The sequence below is a fragment of the Phocoena sinus genome, chromosome 1 (assembly GCF_008692025.1).
Source record: "Phocoena sinus isolate mPhoSin1 chromosome 1, mPhoSin1.pri, whole genome shotgun sequence".
NCBI classification, from domain to species: Eukaryota; Metazoa; Chordata; class Mammalia; order Artiodactyla; family Phocoenidae; genus Phocoena; species Phocoena sinus.
Genome location: NC_045763.1, coordinates 74,707,775 through 74,733,461, shown reverse-complemented (window position 1 = coordinate 74,733,461; position 25,687 = coordinate 74,707,775). Strand labels below are relative to the sequence as shown.

Here is a 25,687-nt window from a genome sequence, read left to right as displayed (position 1 = left end):
ACAAGCCACCAATGGGGAGAAAATATTTGCAAATTATTTATTTGGTAAACTTGTGTTCAGAATATATAAAGAACTTTAAAGACTTGACAATAATAAGAAAAAAAGCCTCAATTTAGAAAGTGGGCAACAGATTTGAAAATACATTTTTCTAAAGTAGATACATGAATGGTTTATAAGAACATGAAAACATGCTCAACATCATGAATCATTAGGGAAATGCAAACTGAAACCACAATTAAATACCAATTCACACACACCAGAATGGCTAAAATCAAAAAGACTGATGATACCAAGTATTAACAAGAATGTGAAGAAACTGTAACCCTCCTACACTGTTGATGGGAATATAAAATATTAAGCTACTTAGGAAAACAATTTGGAAATTTCTTAAAAAGATAAACATAAACTTACCATATGACCCAGTTATTCTACCCCTAGACATCAACTCAAGAGAAATGAAAGCATATGTCCACCCAGTCTTGCATGCGGATAGAGCAACATTATCCAAATAAACCAAAAACTGGAAACAATCCTAATGTTCATCAGTTGCTGAATGGATAAACAAAAATGTTACATCCACACAATACAGTACAATTCAGCAATAAAATAGAGCCAACTATTGATATGTTCTATAACATGGATGAACCTCAAAAACGTTATTGTAAGTTCAAGAAGCCAGCAACAATAGATTATATATATATTATATGATTCCATTTTTATAAAATATCCAGAAAAGGAAATCTGTAGGGATAGAAAACAGATCCGTGTTTGTCTGAGGTGGGGACTGATTGCAAAAGAGAACAAAAGAACTGTTGGGGGTGATGAAAATGTTCTAAAACTGAATTGTAGTGATGGCTGCACAACTCTATATGTTTATTAATAAACACTGAATTGTACACTTATAATGAGTGAGTCTTATGGCATGTAAATTATATTTCTCTTTTTAAAAAAGTTGTCAAGTGCTTCTCTACATAAGTAGAGTCAATCTGAGGCAGATCTTCTTTGCTGTGGGAAGAATCACTTCAGCCGACAACTTAATTATGTAAATCTAAGGCTGGTAGGCATCTATTACCTTGGGGGAATGATCTAACAAAACCCTTTGGAGCTTGGTAAAGGTTGTTCCTCTCAATACCCTATGGTAAAGAGAGCTAACAAACGGGAAGGAGGTAAGTAGATCTGCATTAAAAATAGAACAGGAATTTGAAAAGGAGGGATCAAAACCTAGACCCCATTCTTTCTAAGGTTCAGAATTACGAGAATTTCTTATCAATTTTAGTGATAGTATCTGTGGCCCATGAGTAAGAAGGCACACTAAATAAGCTTTATCGAAGAATAAAGGAGAACCTGGTGATTTAGGCTCATATTAGGGGCTCTGTAGGTCAAATTCAAGTGCCTACCGAGGATAGGCAGGTGAAACAACAGAAGTAGTGAAACAGTGAAGGCTAGAGCAAATGAGATAGTATAAATCCTGGCTAAAGAGAACAGTTATTCAGTGCAAATTCCCATTTGTTCTCATATGGGAATGAGAGACCACTGAAATCAGTTTTTCAAATGGTTCAAGAATATGGAAGTCCAGGGACTTCCCTGGTGGTGCAGTGGTTAAGAATCCGCCTGCCAATGCAGGAGACATGGGGTCAATCCCTGGTCCGGGAAGATCACAGATGCCATGGAGCAGCTAAGCCTGTGTACCACAACTACTGAAGCCTGCATACTGCAACTACTGAAGCCTGCACGCCTAGAGCCCGTGCTCCACAAGAGAAGCCACTGCAGTGAGAAGCCCATGCACCACAATGAAGAGTAGCCCCCGCTTGCCACAACTAGAGAAAGCCTGTGCACAGCAATGAAGACCCAACAAAACCAAAAAAATAAAAATTAAAAAAAATAAAATTATTAAAAATAGAATATGAAAGTCCAGATATTAATATGAAAGATCTTGTTTTAAAATCAATATTTTTATTTACATATAAAATAATGGTATCACACTCAATTATTTTAAATTATCATGAGAACTAAATAAAACATATCTGTGATTTACATCTGGGTCACAGACAACCAGTTTGCTATCCCTGGAAAGATGTTCAAGAAAGGAAGGCCAATTTTGGTACAGTGTGGGGATGAGTCAAAAGCACCTTCTCACATTCAACCTGGCATGAAGCCAGGATGACTAAGTAAGTAAGTATAAATTAAGGAAACTAAATCTGTGACATAAGCTTTGAATGAGTATAACACTGGAAAGGGTGGATCATCCTCCCATTAAGAATCAGTGTCTCAATTAAGAATCAGTGTCTCATCAACTATACTCCAATAAAAATTAATGCATATTTATACATATATGTATAAGTATAGATGATTCACTTTGTTATAAAAGAGAAACTAACACACCATTGTAAAGCAATTATACTCCAATAAAGATGTTAAAAAAAAATAAAAGAAAAATTTTTAAATGAAGGGGTACAAGGATTTCTTAATGATTTTTGTAAAATAATAAAATTTAAATAAAATATGAAAAAAAAGAATCAGTGTCTCAAAATTTAAAAAAAAAGAAAAATAGAATCAGTATCTCCACAAGGAGACATCCTTCCATTAAGAATCCAGTCTCCACAAGTATCAGTGGCATCGCATCAAGAGCAAGGATACATCAAATTCTTTGGGACCAGTTTAAACCGTGAAACTATGTAGCACTGGCAAAATCAATAGCAGCTGAAAATGAGATTACTATCCACTATACTAATCAAAATACCCATCTCTTTCTTCATCCAACCTTTGGAAAGAAGATTAGCTTCTCTGGAATGAGTAAACTCCCAGAAGTTTAGCAATACTTGAAGGGGACTGGAAGAAGATCCCAAGAAAACTTCCATTTAGAAGTCCTGCTAATTTGAGCAGATGAGTACAGTGATTAATTCGAATATTTCCAAGACAAGACCTAATATGTATCCCTAGTGGGCTACACTTGTTATACAACCATAACCAGACCCCAGAGCTAAAATCAGCCATTGCTTTGGGACTTGCAAGTAATATTCACTCCCTCAGAAAATGCATCATCCTTCCAGTTTCAAATTACTAGCTCTTTTTGGACGACATTTTATTTTCAAAGTTCTCTGACCAGCCTGTTAGTCTCCTGGGTCCTCATAATATACACTAGGTCTCTGCAACTAACAGAAAACCTCAGACAGAAATCATTGCTATAGGACCCAAAGCCCAGTTTTTCTTACAAACATATAGAAAGATTTCACAGAATGGTGATCAAGAGTGTTGGCTTTGGGGGCTTCCCTGATGGCGCAGTGGTTGAGAGTCCACCTGCCGATGCAGGGGACGCGGGTTCGTGCCCCGGTCCGGGAAGATCCCACATGCCGCCGAGTGGCTGGGCCCGTGAGCCATGGCCGCTGAGCCTGCACGTCCCGAGCCTGTGCTCCGCAATGGGAGAGGCCACAATAGTGAGAGGCCCGTGTACCGCAAAAAAAAATAAAAAAGAGTGTTGGCTTTGGAGCCAGACTGCCTGGGTTCAAATTTTATCTATTTGTTATGTTACCTTGAGGAAATTACTTTACCTCAATGTGTTTTAGTCTCTTTATCTGAAAGATGTGAAAAATAATAGTATCCATCTTATTGGGGTTTTTAAAGGATTACATAAACTAATATATGCAATGTGCTTAGAACAATGCCTGACAGATAGTAAATAAATGTTTCATGTGATAGTGTATATGACAGTACTCCACCCAGGAAACGTGGGAGTGAAGTGGTATGAGTCACCACTATATTGCAGAATCAGATTTAGAGGATAAACTTTATAATATGACTGAATCTCCAACCCAGGCAGAATATAGTATGTTGATTACCAAAGATAATGCTCTATTCAACAACTAAAACAAGTCTCTCAGACCATTTGCTACTAATAATTGACCAATTTTGAAAAGTGGAAAATTTTTGATAAACACTAATAATAAGAAAGTAAAGCATGCTTTTTGTGCCAGAAAATTATACGAGGGAATTTAAACATGTCTTCTCTGAATATCAAAACAAATTTAACTCCAAGAGAATATATTATGTGTATACCTGGGATGCAATTTATTTAATACAAAAGCTTAAAATGGTTATAACAGTTCTCTACATTTGTCCTATAAAATATAAAAATAATGATATGCACAGAGATTTAGCTACAAGAATGTTTATCACAGCGGTTTTTTTATATGATAGCGAAAAATTAAAAACAATCTATATGGCTAGTGACTGTTTAAATTGTGGTGCATCCTTAAGACAACACAAAACAGCCATCTTAAAAGATATTGTAGAACAAATCTTTACAATAAGGAAAAATGTTATGAAACACTACGGAGAGATCCAAAGTTAAGGGCCAGTGGAAATTTGTGTATCTATGCACAAAACAGACTATATGTAGAACAAGGCTAATAGTGATTATCTTTTGGTGGGATTATGTGTGATTTTTACTTTTTTGTTTGTTCTTTTCTATGGTTTGCAAATTTTCTCCAATGAAGACACAGTATTTGGTAATCAGATTAAAATGTTATTAGGGAAAAAGGGCTTCTCAAACTTTAATGTGCATATTAATCAGCTGGGTAATCCTGTTAAAATGCAGATTCTGACTCAGTAGGTCTAGATGGGGCCTGAAAGTCTTCCTTTTTAACAGGCTCCCAGATGATGCTAATGCTACTAGACTGGGACTACACTTGAGCAAGACACTATCAAGAGTATATATTCAATCTTCCTTCTCTAACTATGTAGTATGGCTATTCTTGTAAAACACAAGCAAGTACAAGCTTCTCATTATTACACTTGATATAGTACTTGGCACTGTTAAACACTCCATGGAAACATTTTCTAATTTCAAATCATTTAATATCCCAGTTTCTTAGTTTTACTATAAAGGCTGCTGATTACTCAGATTCTTATAAACAATCATGATAAAAATGTACAGGTAACACTGAAAAGTTCAGTGCCTCTGCAATGTGATATTTATTTACCAGGGTCAGATCAGCATTTCACTGTTTTTGGTTAATGGCCACAGGCCTTTAAAATAAATTGCAAAGATCATAATAGAACAAATTGAGAGAAAGCTTATTAGTGTAAGACTGTACTGATATTTAATGTTAATCTAACAAACAACTCAACATGTATTGAGAACTATGCTGGCAATACCAAAATAAATTGACAAATTTTATGCCTTCAAGGGGTTCAAGGTCAAATAGGGGAGAGAGGTAACTTGAGGACTAATGTAATACAATTTTAATACTATAAAATAAAACGTAATAGAAGTGAGTATGATATGAGAACACAGGAAGAGATCATGAATTCTAAAAAGGATAAAGAACAGAGGAACAGAAGAATGCTTTGGTGATTTTGTTACAAAGATAATATGTGAGCAGAATCTTAAAGTATGAGCAAATCTCACCATTGGCAGTAGTAGGAACTGGAAATTCCAGGTAGAAGAAACATCATAAATAACCACTGTTGTTATAAAGGGATTCCATTGTCTTGACTATTCATTGCCATGTTCACATAGTGACCAAAAGTGTTAGCTCTCATCACTAATTATTAAGAGAAATGCAAATCAAAACCACAATGAGATATCAACTCATACCAGACAAAATGGCTATCATCAAAAAATCTACAAATAACAAATGTTGGCGAGGATGTGGAGAAAAGGAAAGTCTCATAAACTGTTGATGGGAATGTAATTTGGTGCAGCCACTATGGAGAACAGTATGGCAGTTCCTCTAAAAACTAAAAATTGAACTACCATATGATCCAGCAATTCCACTCCTGGGTATATATCCAGAAAAAGTGAAAACAATAATTCGAAAAGATACATGCACCCCAACATTCATAGAAGCACTATTTATAATAACCAAGACATGGAAGCAACCCAAATGTCCATCAACAAACAACTGGGTTAAGAAGATGTGGTGTATATATATATATATATATATATATATATACACACACACACACACACAATAATACTCAGCCATAAAAAAGAATAAAATACTGCAATTTGCAGCAACATGGACGGACCTAGAGAATATTATGCTTAGAGAAAGACAAGTCTGACTCAGACAGAAACAGAAACAGACTCATAGACACAGAAAACAAACTGGTGGTTACCAAAGGGGAGAGGGAAGGGGTGGAGGACAAATTAGGAATATGGGATTAACATATATTGGGTTGGCCAAAAAGTTCATTCTGGTTTTTTGTAAGAGCTTATGGAAAAACCCGAACAAACTTTTTGGCCAACCCAATACAGACTACTATATATAAAGTAGATAAGCCACAAGAATTTAAAGTATAGCACAGGGAATTATATCCATTATCTTGAAATAAGCTTATAATGGAATAGAGTCTGCAAAAATATTGAATCACTATGCTGTACACCTGAAATTAACACAAAAATATTGTAAATCAACTACCCTTCAATTAAAAAAAAGGTCCTGAAGTGCTAATTCTAACTAAGTGCCCAGCTCCAACAGAAGATGTATAGTAGCTAAATACATTTCCCTGTAGTAGAATAAGCAAGTTAACTTTTCCTGTATTATGCTAGTTAAAATTCTTTAGGCTCTCCATTGTATACTCTTGACTCCTTTGTCATAGATTAGGTGACCATAGGTGTGTGGGTTTATCTCTGCACTTTCTATCTTATTCCACTGATCTATATTTCTGTTTTTGTGCCAGTACCATACTGTTTTGATGACCGTAACTTTGTAGTATAGTCTGACGTCAGGGAGGCTGATTCCTCCAGCTCCGTTTTTCTTTCTTAAGATTGCTTTGGCTATTCGTGGTCTTTTGTGTTTCCATTCAAATTGTAAAGTTTTTTGTTCTAATTCTGTGAAAAATGCCATTGGTAATTTGATAAGGATTGCATTGAACCTGCAGATTGTTTTGGGTAGTATAGTCATTTTCACAATATTGATTCTTAGAGTGGATATAGGTATAACTGATTCACTTTGCTGTACACTTGAAACTAACACAACATTGTAAATCAGCTATACTCCAATAAAATTTTTTTAAGAAAAGATAAGGGCTTCCCTGGTGGCGCAGTGGTTGAGTGTCCGCCTGTCGATTCAGGCGACACGAGTTCGTGCCCTGGTCCGGGAAGATACCACATGCCGTGGAGCAGCTGGGCCCGTGAGCCATGGCCGCTGAGCCTGCACGTCCGGAGCCTGTGCTCCGCAACGGGAGAGAGCACAACAGTGAGAGGCCCGCGTACCGAAAAAAAAAAAAAGAAAAGAAAAGAAAATGTAGGCGGTCTTTTAGCTTAGAATTTACAATGATACAGATTTAGTGGACTAAGAAATAAGCATGGGAGTGTACTGCCTTAAAGACTGTATGAGTTTTGGAAAGGTAAAACTAACTAGATAAAGTGGTTTATTACAACCACTTTAGCTCTGATTCTACCTAAAAAAATCCATATTCAAAATTGTTCATTTGTTCAATATAGTATTTCAATCTAAGCTTCACTAATATGGATTTGTATCTGCCACAGAAATAGCCTGTCAATTCATGGGAAAGGAGAATAGGTAAAGCATTTGATGGTATTTGTCTATTCAGTCCTTAAAATATTGTAATTAGACATTAAATTTATAAAGTCCAAGATTTAAAATATGCAAAACTTCCATTAAGTTCAGCACTATATAACTCAACACACCATTTATGATCAAAGAAAGATTTAAAAGCGAACCTAAATAAATTGGCTAGAAAGAGAACTCAATGAATGTCAATACTCCCATTCATTCTGAGTCAGAATAAAAAGAATTCCTTCATGTTTTTGTTGTGAGCTTCAAGTACTTATATGTGCATGGAATCAGCTGTTAAATATTTATGTTATCAAACAGGAATTCCTATTACTTAATTTAGTAGTAAAAGAAAAAACATTTAAGGCACCTGGAAACCACTGTGTGGCCTTTATTTTGTATTTCTTCCTATATTAATGTCACTGGAGAATGAAGAAACTTGGATTAAAATGCTTACATTTCATACATGCCTAGATAGGTAATTAATCTTTACTCAGTAGTTCACAAACCTAATTTTTATAAAATTACATGTAGTTTCTGTGCTTAGCTGATTTCTTAAATCACACTTTTGGAACAAGCATACGCAGAGAGCTTATCATCAGGAGATATTACATTCCTTTTCCTTGTCAAACAAGTCATGCAAGTAAACTGCTTTAAGTAGCTTTGAAGAATGTGGTTTGTATGAAAACTTCATACTGTCAAAACTCTTTCCATAACTCACACTATAAATGAATAAAAATCTGTATTTTCATCATGAAAATAAACCTTGGAATTTTGATACAAAAGGATTCCTCTGTTTCTGTTGTATCCATATTTTCTCCTCTATATCAACACATTCCATAATAAGAAACTAGAACACCATGCTTACCATTCTCATCACTACATATAAAAAATTATTGTGTCTATTTCTATATTTGAGGATATGAAAGAGAAAGTGAAAGAATGCTTGATTCATGAACATTCAGTTACTCTTTAAGCATTTCTTATATCATACCTATCATTTGAACGGCTACAAGGTTTGCACCTAATTTCACTGTGCACTATGATTCTATTTATTTTATTTTGTGGCATCACCATAAAGAAAAATGTTAACAGCATTTTATCAGTCTGTTTTTTCCAAAAGAAATCACAGCTCATGATATTATCTTCAATTGCTAGATTTTAAAATGTGTCTCAGAAAATGTTATAAGCCCCACACATTTAAAAATGGTGAGAGTATAATTCAAACATAACTTTTAAATATTAAAAGCCCATGATATTCATCCATTTGAGATACATTTACTAAACACCCACTATTTGTAGAAACAGGAATTAGTGTACTAATTCAGTACTGTCCTCATTCCTCACTGAATGTTTAATTAAAAGTCCTTGAAATGCATAAAAATGATTTCTAAAAGGGCTTAGGAGACTGCAATTTAACAGAATAGGGCAAGTAAAATGAATAAAAAACTTTTGTTGCATGGTAAATTTTAATAATATACTATTATTTCAATACTCAACAGTTCATTACCTTGAAGATATTTGAGATTCCTCATCCATCAACTTGCTATATAGTAAGGATTAATTATAAATAATCAAAACCTATAAAGTAAAAAAAAAATTGTACAAATATATGTTCTTTACTTTCTCCCTAAAATAGCTTGAGGAAGGTAAAAAATTCTAATGCAATAAAAAAAAATTCAAATAAACTTCTGCGGAACTATGAAGGTACTATATAAACAAAATAGTCAATTTTGTAAGCCATTCTTGGTTTTTTGTTGCTTTTCTTTTAGCTGAGTTTTCTTCCTTAACTGCTATGGAGTATGTAAACAGAAAGAGGCAAAACAGTGCTATTTGGTGATCAAACACACTAAAAAGTACCAAGAGTAATTATATTGTTCCTTTAATCAGAATAACAAAAATACCTTGGGGAGGGTCCAAGGTGAGATGTGGAATGAGGGCACTGGTATAGTTTATATGTGAAATGTAGCCTTTAAAAAGTGCATGTCACAAAAAATCATTACGTGTCACCATTTCAGCAAAGCAGTTAAGTCCAAACATTTTACCATGCCTGGAAAGAATGTGGCATGCATAAACAAGTTCCCCCCCCCATATGAAAGATTCTGATATTTATAATGTTATAAATATAAGATTTCACATAGAATAATCATACTATGCTTTTATATTATAAATCCTGCTTGTTAAACTCAAGTAACTTTCACACATGCATTTAAAAATAAAATATGGCAAACATAACAAAAATTTAATTATAAATTCAAGAGTCCTTTTGCCCCTTTTGAATATTAAGGCTTATAAATCCAAGATATTTTTTAAAATAAAATGATTATTTTTCTTAAATGTAGGCCTTTCACTTAAGAACAAAAAAAATTCTTTTTAATTAAAAAAAACATACACTAGAAATGATGCAAGAATTTTGTAGAAAATTTTCCCACTGATATTCGACTTAACTAATCGCATTTAAAACAAAACGATGAGCTATGTGATCCAGCTTAACTTATAATCAAGTTTTTGTAATTTTTTTTCAACTTTACCTTGCAAAATATCCTTGGGCAAATCATAAAAAGACACCCCCCCACACACACAGTTCTGTGCTTGATTCTAAAATTCCAATTAGCATTTTAGTTTCTAGTTACAGTGTATCATAAAAAAAAAAAAAAAACAAAAAACTTACTTGATCTGTCCCATAAGGCAGTATGTTCAGAGAAATGAAGGCTGTCATTTTCCAGAGTTGTTTTCTGATCATGTGCAGTACCTTTGGAGTGTCTATGAAATAATCGGCTAGCAAAACCTTCCAATTTCTGAAGAGCAGTTGTACCTGTATACTGATTACAGGGTAGTTCTCTATAAGCTGCCATTCATGTGTATTTACACTTAATTTAAAGTAACTGAAAATATTTCCAGAAGGAGCTCAACAACTTCTTACACAGAAGCCAAGAGCTATGCATGTATCAAACTTCCTGTTTGCAGTGTATTCAAACCACTACTGCTGTTCTGTTTCCTGTTAATATAAAACAGCACATTACTGAGCCTTTCTTAGCAAAACTGTTCATCTCAACTAGAGATGAAGATTTTAAAGACTTGCAATATCATCCTAAAAGGCTATGTTTAAGAGTGTTTTAATATTAATATACACGTTAATGAGAACATTAAATATAAAGCTTTACATATGGATAGTAGGCTGAAAAAATTTTTTTAAAAAGGAAAAGTAGTTAAACGTGTATTACAACCCGATACAAACAACTGAAGGCCAAACCACTCTCCAAATATGATATGTTGAAAAGGTTGTGTTTTATCCAGGAAATCAGCTAATACAGATTAGTATAGATTTTATGAATCCTTATAAATAGTTAACTTTTCACTGAAAGCTGGTATGGGATATCACAAAACACCTGCAAAACAAATTTTAACACATAAACTTTAACGAAAAAAATCTGAACTAGCACTTAAAAAAACTCAATGTTGCTAACTCACTGACTAAAGTCTAATATAAAACTATATTTAGTGTGTCAGTATTGCTTACCAAACATAACCTGCTGACAAGTGCGTATCAGCAGTACATTTTCAAACATTCTAAAATTTGAAAAAATTATATAAGATTTAAAATTATATAAAATCAGCCATGGCAAGAAATTTCAATTGAGAGGAAAAAGAATCCTTCTAGTTGACTGAGACATGTTAATTTTTAAACTTAACACTGAGGACTACTGCTTACCTGATCCCTGATTTAGGGGTCTCACTTAGAAACAGCTCCTTTGGTTAAAAGTAAACTGTCCATTTGCATGAAAAAAGTAACCTGTGACATTTAACAATGATTCTGAGTACTTGCCTTCTGATACTTATTAAAGGATGAGAAATTTGTGTGGTTTTCTCTTTGGAAGCTTTAAATAAAGGAAAGAAAGAAGGAAGAAAAAAAGGAAGGGAGGGAGGGAGGGAAGAAGGAAGGAGGGAAAGAAGGAAGGAAGGATATTTTTTAAAATCTATCTAAAAAAAGTCTTAATCAAGATTTTGTGCCTACTGTTTAACAAACAGAATAAATAGAGACAATAATGACAAATAGAATAAACAGGAATAATAATGTAATCAAATTAGGACACAACACACACACACAAACATCGACTAATGAATTTTGCCAAATAACAGCTCATTTGTGTACATTTTATTTTGTATAATAAAATTAGATCAATCTAAACAAACAGGTAACAGTATCTACAACACCAAACTTCTTAAATTGTAGCTTTCTGATAAATATGTGTGTATATAATAATAATTTCTTTATTAACATCTGACTTAATACAAAACAGACCCTGAACAGGTGTCTGCAGTCTTCAATAAACATCTACAGAGGATGAACTGTCTCTGAATGGGCATAAGTGCATAAAATTCCTGAATTCTTTGACTTGCTCTCTTCGGATAAATTCTATTCATCCTCAAGGCTCACCAAAAATGTCACATTTTCACTGAAGTTTCCCACATACTTCCTAGAAAAATAAACTGCTCTCTCCACTGTTTCCAATGATCTTATAATTTTGTTAAAATTTGCTATTTATAAATTTATGTCTCAAATTGTGAATTACTTGAATTCATAAATGCAATGCATGTGCTAGTTACATACTCAATAAATATATGTTGAAGTATTCAGTTTTTTTTTTTTTTTTTTTTTTTTTTTTTTTTTTTTTTTTTTTTTTTTTGCGATACGCGGGCCTCTCACTGTTGTGGCCTCTCCCGTTGTGGAGCACAGGCTCCGGACGTGCAGGCTCAGCGGCCATGGCTCACGGGCCCAGCCGCTCCGCGGCATGTGGGATCTTCCCAGACCGGGACACGAACCCGCGTCCCCTGCATCGGCAGGCAGACTCTCAACCACTGCGCCACCAGGGAAGCCCAAGTATTCAGTTTTAATAAATTAAAGGTCTAAGTAGAATCAAACACTTGAAAATATTTTAATTATATTTATGATAGGATCATTGTAAATTATCCAATGACAACCTAGTTGTTCATATATAAAGACAACAGCAATAGAAGTAATGTCACTTAACTTCTTTTTCTCTACGTTCAGTCAGTTACTAAATTTATTCATTCTTTGAGTTTCATTTTTATTAGTGAAAATGTGGATTTCTAAAATAACTTGTTTTCTCTGCTTCCAGTCACTCCTTTCAATCACTCATCTCTGACATATTAACCTCCCCAAAATACTACACTCATGGCATTCTCTTGCCAAAAGTGCAAGCTAATTCTAACATTTCAGCCCCACGGTATTCGTTTTTAACACATGTCTAGCCAGACTTATATCCAATGTTGCTTAAGTTTCATACAGATATTCCAGATTTCTAATTAGAAACGAAGATTAATTTATTTAAAGCAATGTATAAGCTTTATAACAAAATTACTATATCAAGAAGAAGAAAGTAATCTTCACTAGATGAAGAGCTAGAAAATACTACATTTAAAACGTATTCATTTTTCTTCAATAAAACTGTTTATCTGTTACAAAGTCCTTAAAGAAAGTAGACTCTTTAGTCCTTAGAGCAATATTTCTATATATGGTATTGTGACCAGGAAACTGTTGCTATCAAAGTACTTAGGCAATTTGATTTTTATTAAAAAGAACTCTACTGGCATCTACTGCTAGAAAGAAACAACTACAGCTTTAACTAAAACTGAATTCTTTCATAATTCAAATTGTTAATAAGTATATTGCTTGCTATCCTTCCTGATGGTATTTTCAGAACTTGAATTTGTACTGATATCTACCCATATACCCAAAAATTTCCTGTAATAACATATCTTATATCCTATTAATAGTTTAAATAGTGTATGGTAATAAAACTAGAGAGTAATCAACTTTGAAGTTATCAAGTCCTTATTTTTCATTCTGCATTAATTTTAGAAATTATAATAATTTTCAGAGTTGAAACTCCTTTGATTGCCATAAGGTATCACAAAATATTGGTTTATTTCTTATGTTTAATAATAGTAATGATACCTTACATGTACAAAGCACTTTACAACACATAAAATGGTTTCCATTGATTCATCAGATCTTTACAAATGAAGTAAGCAGGACAGGTATTATTATCCTTATTTTAAGATGAGAAAACAAACATAAATATTAAGTGACTTGTGCAAAATAACCTGTCTTCTGTCTCCTAAATCAAGGCTCCTTTGTTCTGACAATAATGATTACCAAAAGTAAAGACTTTTTCAAACAACGGTGGGGAAGTAGGGATAAAAGGATGGTAGGAGGTGGGAATGGTTCTTGGACACACTGTCCAGAGCCTGAGATTCTGCTATGAGAATGTTTTCATTCAGATCGTAACCTTATAGCCATGCAATTTCATTGTCCACATTTATGTTTACAATCATCTTGGGGCCAAGTAGAACTATGTACTTTAGAGTTTGAAGGTTAAAGAAAAATATGGAAGCATATTTTATATGTAAATAATGTATTTGTTCCATGTGGAGGGCAAATGATATGACCATGACCCCTGCTATTCAAATAAAGCATTTACAGTAATAGTTTTGCCTTTCCCAAAATGGATTCATACATTTTATAAATGGATTCACCTATTTAAGACTGGCTTCTTTCATTTAGCACAGCATAACTAACTGAGCTTCATCCATGTTGTGTGTTTTAAGAGCTTACTAATTTTTTATTGAATAGTATTCCATTGTACTATTCAATAGTATTCCATTGTCAAAAATCAGTTAACCATATCTATGTGGGTCTACTCTGGATTTTCAATGTTGAAAATTTTGGAATTTTGAAATGTTGAAAATTTTCAATGTTGAAAACTGATCTACCTATGTGTCAATTCTTTTTCATCAATAGCATATTGTGTTGGTTACTGTGGCTTTTTAGTAAGTCTTAAATCTGACTGTATAAATCTTTCAACTTTTTTTTTCTAAATTGTTTTGGCTATTATAAGTTTCTTAGCTTTTCCATATAAATTTTAAAAGTCTGTCTATTTCTACAAAACTAATCTTGCTAGGATTTATTGAGAGAAATCATAACTATACTGAGTCTTTCAATCCATGATCATATATTTCATTTTTTGATTCATTTTCAATCATCTTTGATTTTTTTCATCAGTGTTTTAGTTTTCAGCATACAGATCCTATACATATTTTGTTAGACTTATACTTAAGCATTTATTATTTTTAAATTGGAGCTATTGTAAATGGTGCTTTAAAAGATATTTACAATCGTTCATTGTCAGTATATAGAAATATAACTTATTTTTATATGCTAACCTTGTATACTGCAACCTTGCTAAACTCACTTATTATATTTAAGAATCTTTTTCTTTTTGTAGATTTCTTGGGATTTTCTATGCAGAAAATCATGTCATCTTCAAACAGATAGTTTGGCTAGGACTTCCAGTAGTATATCAAACAAGTGGTGAAAGTGAAGATCCTTGCCTTATTCCCAATCTTAGGAAGAAATGGTTCACTTTCTCATCATTGTCAGCTGTAGAAATTTTTTGTAGATGCCCCTTATTGAGATAAAGAAGTTTCCTTGTATTCCTAGTTAGTTCAGTGTTTTTATATATTACAGGGATGTTGAATTTTATCGAATACTTTTTCAGTATCTGTTGATATGATCATATGGTTTTACTTCTTTAGTCTGCTAATATGGTGTATTACACTTACCAATTAATTCTCAAACATTAAACCAGCCTTGAATTCCCAGGATAAACACCTCTTGCTCTTGGTGTACTAATCTCTTTATATGTGGCTGGATTCACTTTACGAATATTTTATTAAAATTTATATAAGTTTACAAGATATACTGTTGTGAACTTATTTTTATGTACTGTCTTTGCACAATTTTGATATCAGGTTAAAAATGGCTGCATAAAATAAGTTGGGAAGTATTCCTTTATTTTCGGGAAGAGACTGTAAGGAACTGGTATCACCTCTTCCTGAAATTTTTGATAGTATTCGTCAGGAAAACTATTTGGACCAGTAGTTCGTTTTTGGAAGGCCACAAATACTAATTCAATTTCTTCAATAGATATACTATTCAGTTATCTATATCATCTTCAATGAATATTGGTAGTTTTTGTCTTTCAAGAAATGATCTATTTCAACTAAGTTGTCAAACTCACGTGCATAAAGTTGTTTCTAAAATCCCCTATTAGCCTTTAAATGTCTGTGGCATCTGTAGTTATATCCCCTCCTTCATTCCTGATATTGGTAATTTGCCTTCTCTTTTTTGGTCAGTCTGGTGAAAGGATTCTAATTTTTTATCTTTTTGAAAGAACCACCTTTTGTTTTCATTGATTTTCTCTATCATTTTTGCCATTTTCAGTTTCATAATCCTGTTCTTATCTTTTCCCCTTCCCTCTACTTTCTTTGGCTTTATTTTGCTCGTTTTCTAGTTTCATAATGTGGAAATTCAGATTATTTCCCTCTGAACAATGATATAGTATATCTAAAAAATTCTGAAACACTGAATTTTTTAAAATCTTTATTTTCTCATTAGTCATCCATTTTATACACATCAGTGTATAAAATGTCAATCCCAATCTCAAACCTCATCACACCACAACCCCCACCCCCCACCCCTTTCCCCCCTTGGTGTCCATACGTTTTTCTTCTACTTCTGTGTCTCAATTTCTGCCCTGCAAACTGGTTCATCTGTACTATTTTCTAGATTCAACATATGTGCGTTAATATACGATATTTGTTTTTCCCTTTCTGACTTAGTTCAATCTGTATGACAGTCTCTAGATGCATCCACGTCTCTACAAATGATCCAATTTCACTCCTTTTATGGCTGAGTAATATTCCATTGTATATATATACCACATCTTCTTTATCCATTCATCAGTCAATGGGCATTTAGGTTGTTTCCAAGACCTGGCTATTGTAAACGGTGTTGCAACAAACATTGTGGTGCATCTGTCTTCTTGAATTATGGTTTTCTCTGTGTGTATGCCCAGTAGTGGGATTCCTAGGTCATATGGTAATTCTATTTTTAGTTAAGGAACCTCCATACTTTCTCCATAGTGGCTGTATCAATTTACATTCCCAACAACAGTGCAAGAGGGTTCCCTTTTCTCCACACCCTCTCCAGCATTTGTTGCTTGTAGATTTTCTGATGATGCCCAATCTACCTGGTGTGAGGTGATACCTCACTGTAGTTTTGCTTTGAATTTCTCTAATAATTAGTGATGTTGAGCAGCTTTTCATGTGCTTCTTGGTCATTGGTATGTCTTCTTTGGAAAAATATATATTTAGGTCTTCTGCCCATTGTTGGATTGGGTTGTTTGGTTTTTTTGTTGTTGTTTTTTGTTGTTTGTTTTTTTGCAGTACGCGGGCCTCTCACTGTTGTGGCCTCTCCCTTTGCAGAGCACAGGCTCCAGACACGCAGGCTCAGCGGCCATGGCTCATGGGCCTAGCCACCCCGCGGCATGTAGGATCTTCCCAGACCGGGGCACAAACCCGTGTCCCCTGCTTTGGCAGGCAGACTCTCAGCCACTGTGCCACCAGGGAAGCCTGGGTTGTTGTTTTTTTTTAATATTGAACTGCATGAGCTGTTTATATATTTTGGAGATTGATCTTTTGTCTGATGATTCATTTGCAAATACTTTCTCCCATTCTGAGGGTTGTCTTTTCGTCTTGTTTTATGGTTTCCTTTGCTGTGCAAAAGCTTTTAAGTTTCATTAGGTCTCATTTGTTTATTTTTGGTTTTATTTCCATTACTCTAGGAGGTGGATCAAAACATATCTTGCTGTGATTTATGTCAAAGAGTGCTCTTCCTATGTTTTCCTCCAAGAGTTTTATAGTGCCCAGTCTTAAATTTAGGTCTCCAATCTATTTTGAGTTTATTTTTGTGTATGGTGCTAGGGAGTGTTCTAATTTCATTCTTTTACATGGAGCTGTCCAATTTTCCCAGCACCACTTACAAGAGACTGTCTTTTCTCCATTGTATATACTTCCCTCCTTTGTCATAGATTAGTTGACCATACGTGCGTGGTTTTATCTCTAGGCTTTCTATCCTGTTCCAATGATCTATTTCTGTTTTTGTACCAATAGCATATTGTCTTGATTACTGTAGCTTTGTACTGTAGTCTGAAGACAGGGAATTTGATTCCTCCAGCTCCGTTTTTTTCCCTCAAGACTGCTTTGGCTATTCGGGGTCTTTTGTGTCTCCATACAAATTTTAAAATTTTTTGTTCTAGTTCTATAAAAAATGCCATTGGTAACTTGATAGGGATTGCATTGAATCTGTAGATTGCTTTGGGTAGTATAGTCATTTTCACAATATTGATTCTTCTAATCCAAGAACATGGTATATCTCTCCATCTGTTGGTATCATCTTTCATTTTTTTCATCGGTATCCGAAGTTTTCTGCATACAAGTCTTTTGTCTCCCTAGGTAGGTTTATTCCTAGGTATTTTATTCTTTTTGTTGCAATGGTAAATGGGAGTGTTTCCTTAAGTTCACTTTCAGATTTTTCATCATTAGTGTATAGGAATGCAAGAGATTTCTGTGCATTAATTTTGTATCCTGCAACTTTACCAAATTCATTGATTAGCTCTAGTAGTTTTCTGGTGGCATCTTTAGGATTCTCTATGCATAATATCATGTCACCTGCAATCAGTGACAGCTTTACTTCTTATTTTCCAATTTGCATTCCTTTTATTTTTCTCCTCTGATTGCTGTGTCTACGACTTCCAAAACCCTCTGATTGCTGTCTACGACTTCCAAAACTATGTTGAATAACAGGGGTGAGAGTGAACATCCTGCTCTGTTCCTGATCTTAGAAGAAATGCTTTCAGTTTTTCACCATTGAGAATGATGTTTGCTGTGGGTTTGTCATATATGGCCTTTTATGTTGAAGTAGTTCCCTCTATGCCCACTTTCTGGAGAGTTTTTATTGTAAATGGGTGTTGAATTTTGTCAAAAGCTTTTTCTGCATCTATTGAGATGACCGTATGGTTTTTCTTCTTCAATTTGTTAATATGGTGTATCAAATTGACTGATTTGCATATATTGAAGAATCCTTGCATATCTGGGATAAATCCCACTTGACCATGGTGTATGATCCTTTTAATGTGTTGTTGGATTCTGTTTGCTAGTATTTTGTTGAGGATTTTTGCATCTATATCCATCAGTGATATTGGTAATTTTCTTTTTTGTAGTATCTTTGTCTGGTTTTGGTATCAGGGTGATGGTGGCCTCGTAGAATTAGTTTGGAAGTTTTCCTTCCTCTGAAATTTTCTGAAGAGTTTGAGAAGGATGGGAGTTAGCTCTTCTCGAAATGTTTGATAGAATTCACCTGTGAAGCCATCTAGTCCTGGACTTTTGTTTGCTGGAAGATTTTTAATCACAGTTTCAATTTCATTACTTGTGATTGGGCTGGTCATATTTTCTGTTTCTTCCTGGTTCAGTCTTGGAAGGTTATACCTTCTTAAGAATTTGTCCATTTCTTCCAGGTTGTCCATTTTATTGGCAGAGTTGCTTGTAGTAGTCTCTTAGGATGCTTTGTATTTCTGCCACGTCTGTTGTAACGTCTCCTTTTTCATTTCCAATTTTATTGATTTGAGTCCTCTCCCTCTTTTTCTTAATGAGTCTGGCTAATGGTTTATCAAGTTTGTTTATCTTCTCAAAGAACCAGCTTTTAGTTTTATTGATCTTTGCTATTGTTCTCTTTGTTTCTATTTCATTTATTTCTGCTCTGATCTTTATGATTTCTTTCCTTGTACTGACTTTGGGTTTTGTTTGTTCTTCTTTCTCTAGTTCCTTAAGGTGTAACGTTAGATTGTTTATTTGAGATTGTTTCTTGAGGTAGGCTTGTATAGCTATAAACTTCTCTCTTAGAACTGCTTTTGCTGCATCCCATAGGTTTTGAGTCGTCGTGTTTTCATTGTCATTGTTCTCTAGGTATTTTTTGATTTCTTCTTTGATTTCTTCAGTGATCTTTTGGTTATTTAGTAATGTATTGTTTAGCCTCCACGTGTTTCTGTTTTTACGTTTTTTTCCCTGTAATTGATTTCTAATCTCATAGTGTTGTGGTCAGAAAAGATGCTTGATATGATTTCAATTTTCTTAAAATTACCAAGGCTTAATTTGTGACCCAAGATGTGATCTATCCTGGAGAATGTTCCGAGCACACTTGAGAAGAAAGTAATCCGCTCTTTTTGGATGGAATATCCTATAAATATCAATTAAATCTATCTGGTCTATTGTGTCATTTAAAGCTTGTGTTTCCTTATTAATTTTTTTGGTTGATCTGTCCTTTGGTTTAAGTGAGGTGTTAAAGTCCCCCACTATTATTGTGTTACTGCTATTTCCTCTCTTATAGCTGTTAGCAGTTGCCTTATGTTTTGAGGTGCTCCTATGTTGGGTGCATACATATTTATAATTGTTATATCTTCTTCTAGTATTTATCCCTTGATCATTATCTAGTGTCCTTGTCTCTTGTAACATTCTTTTCTTTAAAGTCTATTTTATCGGATATGAGTATTGCTACTCCAGCTTTCTTTTGACTTCCATTTGTATGGAATACCTTTTTCTATCCCCTCACTTTCAGTCTGTATTTGTCCCTAGGTCTGAAGTGGGGCTCTTGTAGACAGCATATACATGGGTCTTGTTTTTGTATCCATTCCGCGAGCTTGTGTCTTTTGGTTGGAGCATTTAATCCATTCATGTTTATGGTAATTATCGATATGTATGTTCCTATGACCATTTTCTTAATTGCTTTGGGTTTGTTTTTGTAGGTCCTTTTCTTCTCTTGTGTTTCTCACTTAGAGAAGTTCCTTTAGCATTTGTTGTAGAGCTGGTTTGGTAGTGCTGAATTCTCTTAGCTTTTGCTTGTCTGTAAATCGTTTGATTTCTCCATCGAATCTGAATGAGATCCTTGCTGGGTAGAGTAATCTTGGTTGTAGTTTCTTCCCTCTCATCACATTAAGTATATCATGCCACTCCTTTCTGGCTTGTAGAGTTTCTGCTGAAAGATTAGCTGTTAACATTATGGGGATTCCCTTGTATGTTATTTGATGATTTTCCTTTGCTGCTTTCAATAATTTTTCTTTGTCTTTAATTTTGATTATTATGTATTTCGGCGTGTTTCTCCTTGGTTTTATCCTCTCTGGGACTCTCTGCACTTCCTGGACTTGGGTAGCTATTTCCTTTCCCATGTTAGGGAAGTTTTTGACTATAATCTCTTCAAATATTTTCTTGGGTCCTTTCTCTCTCTCTCTTCTCCTTCTGGGACCCCTATAATGCAAATGTTGTTGCGTTTAATGTTGTCCCAGAGGTCTCCTAGGCTGTCTTCATTTCTTTATATTCTTTTTTCTTTATTCTGTTCCGTAGCAGTGAATTCCACCATTCTGTCTTCCAGGTCACTTATCCGTTCTTCTGTCTCAGTTATTCTGCTATTGATTCCTTCTAGTGTATATTTCATTTCAGTTATTGTATTGTTCATGTCTGTTTGTTTGTTCTTTAATTCTTCTAGATCTTTGTTAAACATTTCTTGCATCTTCTCCATCTTTGCCTCCAATCTTTTTCTGAGGTGCTGGATCATCTTCACTATCATTATTCTGAATTCTTTTTTTGGAAGATTGCCTATCTCCATTTCATTCAGTTGTTTTTCTGGGGTTTTATCTTGTTCCTTCATCTGGTACATTGCCCTCTGCCTTTTCATCTTGTCTATCTTCCTGTGAATGTGTGTGCAGTTCCTCACGCTGCAGGATTGTAGTTCTTCTTGCTTCTGCTGTCTGCTCTCTGGTGGATGAGGCTATCTAAGAGGCTTGTGCAAGTTTCCTGATGGGAGGGACTGGTGGAGGGTAGAGCTGGCTGTTGCTCTGATGCGCAGAGCTCAGAAAAACTTTAATCTGCTTGTCTGCTGATGGGTGGGGCTGGGTTCCCTCCCTGTTGGTTGTTTGGCCTGAAGCGACCCAACACTGGAGCCTACCCAGGGCTGTTTAGTTGGGCTAATGGCGGATTCTGGGAGGGCTCACACCAAGGAGTACTTTGCAGAACTTCTGCTGCCAGTGTCCTTGTCCCTTGTTGAACCACAGCTGCCCCCGCCTCTGCAGGAGATCCTCTAACACTAGCAGGTAGACCTGGTTCAGTCTCCTACGTGGTCCCTGCTCCTTCCCCTGGGTCCTGATGTGCACACTACTTTGTGTGTGCCCTCCAAGAGTGGAGTCTCTGTTTTCCCCCGTCCTGCCGAAGTCCTGCAATCAAATCCCACTAGCCTTCAAAGTCTGATTCTCTAGGAATTCCTCCTCCCATTGTCAGACCCCCAGGTTGGGAAGCCTGAAGTGTGGCTCAGAACCTTCACTCCAGTGGGTGGACTTCTGTGGTATTAGTGTTTTCCAGTTTGTGAGTCACCCACCCAGCAGTTATGGGATTTGATTTTATTGTGATAGCGCCCCTCCTACTGTCTCATTGAGGTTTCTCCTTTGTCTTTGCATGCGGGGTATCTTTTTTGGTGAATTCCAGTGTCTTCTTGTTGATGATTGTTCAGCATTTAGTTGTGATTCCGGTGTTTTCGAAAGAGGGAGAGCACGTCTCTCTACTCTGCCATTTTGATCCAATCTCCCACCATCTTCAATCTCCTGCATTTTCATTTTCATTCAGTACAAAAATATTTTCTAGTTTCCCTTAAGACTTTATCTTTGGATTATTTAGAAGTGTGCTGTTTAAATTAACAAATATATGAGAATTTTCTTCATACCTTTCTGTTATTGATTTCTAGTTAGTCCTATTATGGTCAGAGAACATATTCTGCATGATTTTTAATTTTTTTTTAACTGTTAAGGTTTCTCTTATGACCCTAGATATGGTCTCTGATGGTGAATGTTCCATGTACATTTGAAGAGTGTCTTCTATTGTTATTAAGTAGAATACACTACAAATGTCAGTTAAGTCAATTGGGCTGATGGTATTGTTCAGGTCTTCTATATCCTTCTGGATTTTGTTTAATTGGTCTATAGATTACTGAGAGATGATTATAGAAGTCTTCAACTTTGTAGATTTTGATACTTCTCTCTTTTCAGCTACATTAGTTTTTGTTTCACATATATTGAAGCTCTGTTATTAGATTAATTTACATTTAGGATTGTTCTTTTTATTGAATTGACATTTTTAGCATTATAAATGTCCGTCTTTAATCCTGGATAATCTTGGCACCACAAGCTTTCATTTGATAGTGTTTCGATAGCATATCTCTCCCCCCACCCCCAATTATCAGTATATTTAAAGTAGACTTCTTCTACGCAGCACATAGCTGGGTCTTGACCATTTACATTTAATGTAATAGTTGGTATAATTGGATTTAGGTCTATTGTTCTGTTATTTTCTGTTTGTCTCCTATTCTTAAAAAGAAAAAGCTTTAATAAATATAAATGACATACAATAAACTGCAAATATTCGAAGTGTAGAATTTGATGTTTTGCTGTATAAATACAATGGTGAAAGTATCACCACAATCAAGAAAATGAATATATCCATCACCTCCAAAACTTTTCTCAGAACTCTTCATGATCTCTCCCTCCTGACATTCCAAACCCCCAGGCAATGGATACTTTTTATAATATAATTTACATTTTTCAAGACTTTTATATAAAATGGGACTTTTTGTTAAAATGAACTTTTTTTTTTTTTTTTTTTGCGGTACACGGACCTCTCACTGTCGTGGCCTCTCCCGTTGCGGAGCACAGGCTCCGGATGTGCAGGCTCAGCGGCCATGGCTCACGGGCCCAGCCACTCCGCGGCATGTGGGATCTTCCCAGACCGGGGCACGAACCCGTGTCCCTGCATCAGCAGGTGGACTCTCAACCACTGCGCCACCAGGGAAGCCCAAAATGAACTTTTTGAAAAGTTTTAGATTTACAGAAAATTGCAAAGATAGTAGTATAGAGAGGTGTCATATACCCAACATCCAGTTTCCATTATCATTAACATCATATATTAATGTGGTAGGTTTGTACAATTAATAAACCAACATTGTTACTTTATTGTTAACTAAAGTCCAAAGTTTATTCAGATTTCCTTAGTTTTTACCTAATGTCCTTTTTCTATTCCAGGATCTCATTCAGGATACCACATTACATTTAGTATTCATGTCTCCTTAGCCTCTTCTTGGCTGTGATGGTTTCCTCAAACTTTCCTTGTTTTGATGACCTTGACAATTTTGAGGAGTACTGCTCAGGTATGTTGTAGAGTATCCCTCTGTTGGTATTTCTGTAGTGTTTTTCTCATGATTAGCTGGGGTTATGGGTTATTGAGAAGACGACAACAGAAGTCAAGTGCCATTTATATCATATTGTATCAAAGTTACACACTATCAACATGGCTTATCACTGTGGATGCTGACCTTCATCACCTGGTTGAGGTAGTGTTTGTCAGGTGTCTTCACTGTATAATTACACTTTTTCCTCCCTTTCCACACTGTACTCTTTGGAATAAAGTCACTATACCCAGTGCACACTTAAAAGAATAGGGAGTTTTACTCTACCTCCTTGAAGAAACAGTGGAATTCCCGTGCCTGGGCAATGTGTCTCTTTTCCCCCATTTATTTATTTATTCATCATTAACAGCAATTCGGACTCATGGATATTTATTTTATACTTTGAGCTCTAATCCAATACTACATTATTTTTTTTGCTCAAATTATTCAAGCTTTGGTCACTGGAAACTCTTTCAGTTGTCTCTATGTCCCTCTGACATATAATTGTGTGCGTGCATGCACACGTGCATGCATGTGTGTTTGAGCACTTACTTTCTACCACTATAAAATGGCCCATGCTCATTTTCTATATTTCCTGCCCCAGTCCCAGAATCAGCCATTTCTGCAAGGAGCCCTAGTTCCTTTTACTGGAGAATGGTATTAGAAACCAATACTTTGGAACTAGGTATGCTTGCTGCTACTGGGGTGTTGCTTCTAGGCCTTCAGCTATCAGAACAGAGAAATATATGTGAATACTAACATGTATGTATACCCAAATCTATAAGTATTTCTACATGTAACCACCTATGTCTATAGTAAGGTAAACATAAGTTCTTTCTGGTATTGCCAACTCTAATTCATTACTGTACAATTCATTTTAGCTTCCTCCCCTTTATTATCTGAAAACTCCCACTCCAACAGTGAGAAACCTAGCTTCCACCATCCACCATCTATTTACTTACTTGTTTAATTTTGGTATACAAGGATGGCAATACCAGCATTGTGAACTTGATACAGTTAAAAACTTTATTCTCGTGGGAAATAACTTTATCAACTAGAGTACACTACTATGTAGTTTCTTTTGCCTCTACTATTAGAGTCTTCATTTATTTCCAAATTTACTTAGGTCAGCACCTATTGTGTCATCTTCAGTGAAGCTGTTTCATACATTTGTAATACAGTTAGATTGTTTTGTCACACTCTGCATTCATTCTTGGATTCCCCAAACTTCTAAATGATTTTTTTTAAATTTTGCGTACACTAAAGTTTACTCTTTGTACTTTAGGTGATATGGGTTTAGACAAATACCTACTGTCATGTATCCACAATTATGTATCACACAGAATAGGTCTACCACGTTAGTAAATCCCCTGTGCTTCCCTGATCCTTGGCACCCACTGACCTTTTTACCATTGCCAGTTTTCCCTTTTCCAGAATGTCATTTAACTGAAATCATATTCCATGCAGCCTTTTCAGACTGCTATCACTTAACATTATGCATTTAAATTCATGCATACCTTTTTGTGGCTTCACAGTTCATTTTTTAATAATCACTGAATAATTTTCCATTGTATGGATGTACCACATCTTAACCATTCACCTACTGAAGGATGTTTTGGTTGCTTCTAGTTTTTGGCAATCATGAGTAAAGCTGCTATAATCTTTCACGTGCAGGTTTTTGTGTGGACATAGTTTTTAAATCAGTATAATAAATTCCTGGGAGTGTGACTGCTGGATTGTATGGTAAGACTATGCTTAGCTTTGCAAGAAATTGCTAAAATGGCTGTACCATTTTTCATTACTACCAGCAATAAAGAGTTCCTATCGCTCTGTATCCTTGTAAGCAATTGTCAGTCAGTTTTGTGTGTGTGTGTGTTTAATCATTCTAAAAGATGTATAGTGGTATCTCGTTGTTTTAATATTCCTTAGTGACTAATAATGTTAAGCATTTTTTCATATGCTTATTTGCCATCAGTATCTT

General features: G+C 35.0%; 1 protein-coding gene across 5 annotated transcripts in view; it reads right to left on the bottom strand.

Moving 5' to 3' along the window:
* PRKACB (protein kinase cAMP-activated catalytic subunit beta) overlaps window positions 1-25,687 on the bottom strand; it is a 150,381-nt gene that overhangs the window by 69,948 nt on the left and 54,746 nt on the right. The window contains exons 1-2 of one of the 5 annotated variants that reach the window (XM_032632604.1): window positions 10,195-10,309; window positions 9,034-9,104 (exon numbers count right to left, since the gene is read on the bottom strand). The exons of 1 other annotated variant lie outside the window; for it this stretch is intronic. In XM_032632604.1, the coding sequence (XP_032488495.1) occupies window positions 9,034-9,058 (25 nt within the window). In that variant the 5' untranslated portion in view covers window positions 9,059-9,104; window positions 10,195-10,309. Of the gene's footprint in view, window positions 1-9,033; window positions 9,105-10,194; window positions 10,471-25,687 lie in introns of those variants that run through there. 3 more of the 5 variants (XM_032632654.1, XM_032632613.1, XM_032632585.1) reach the window with 3 other exon arrangements.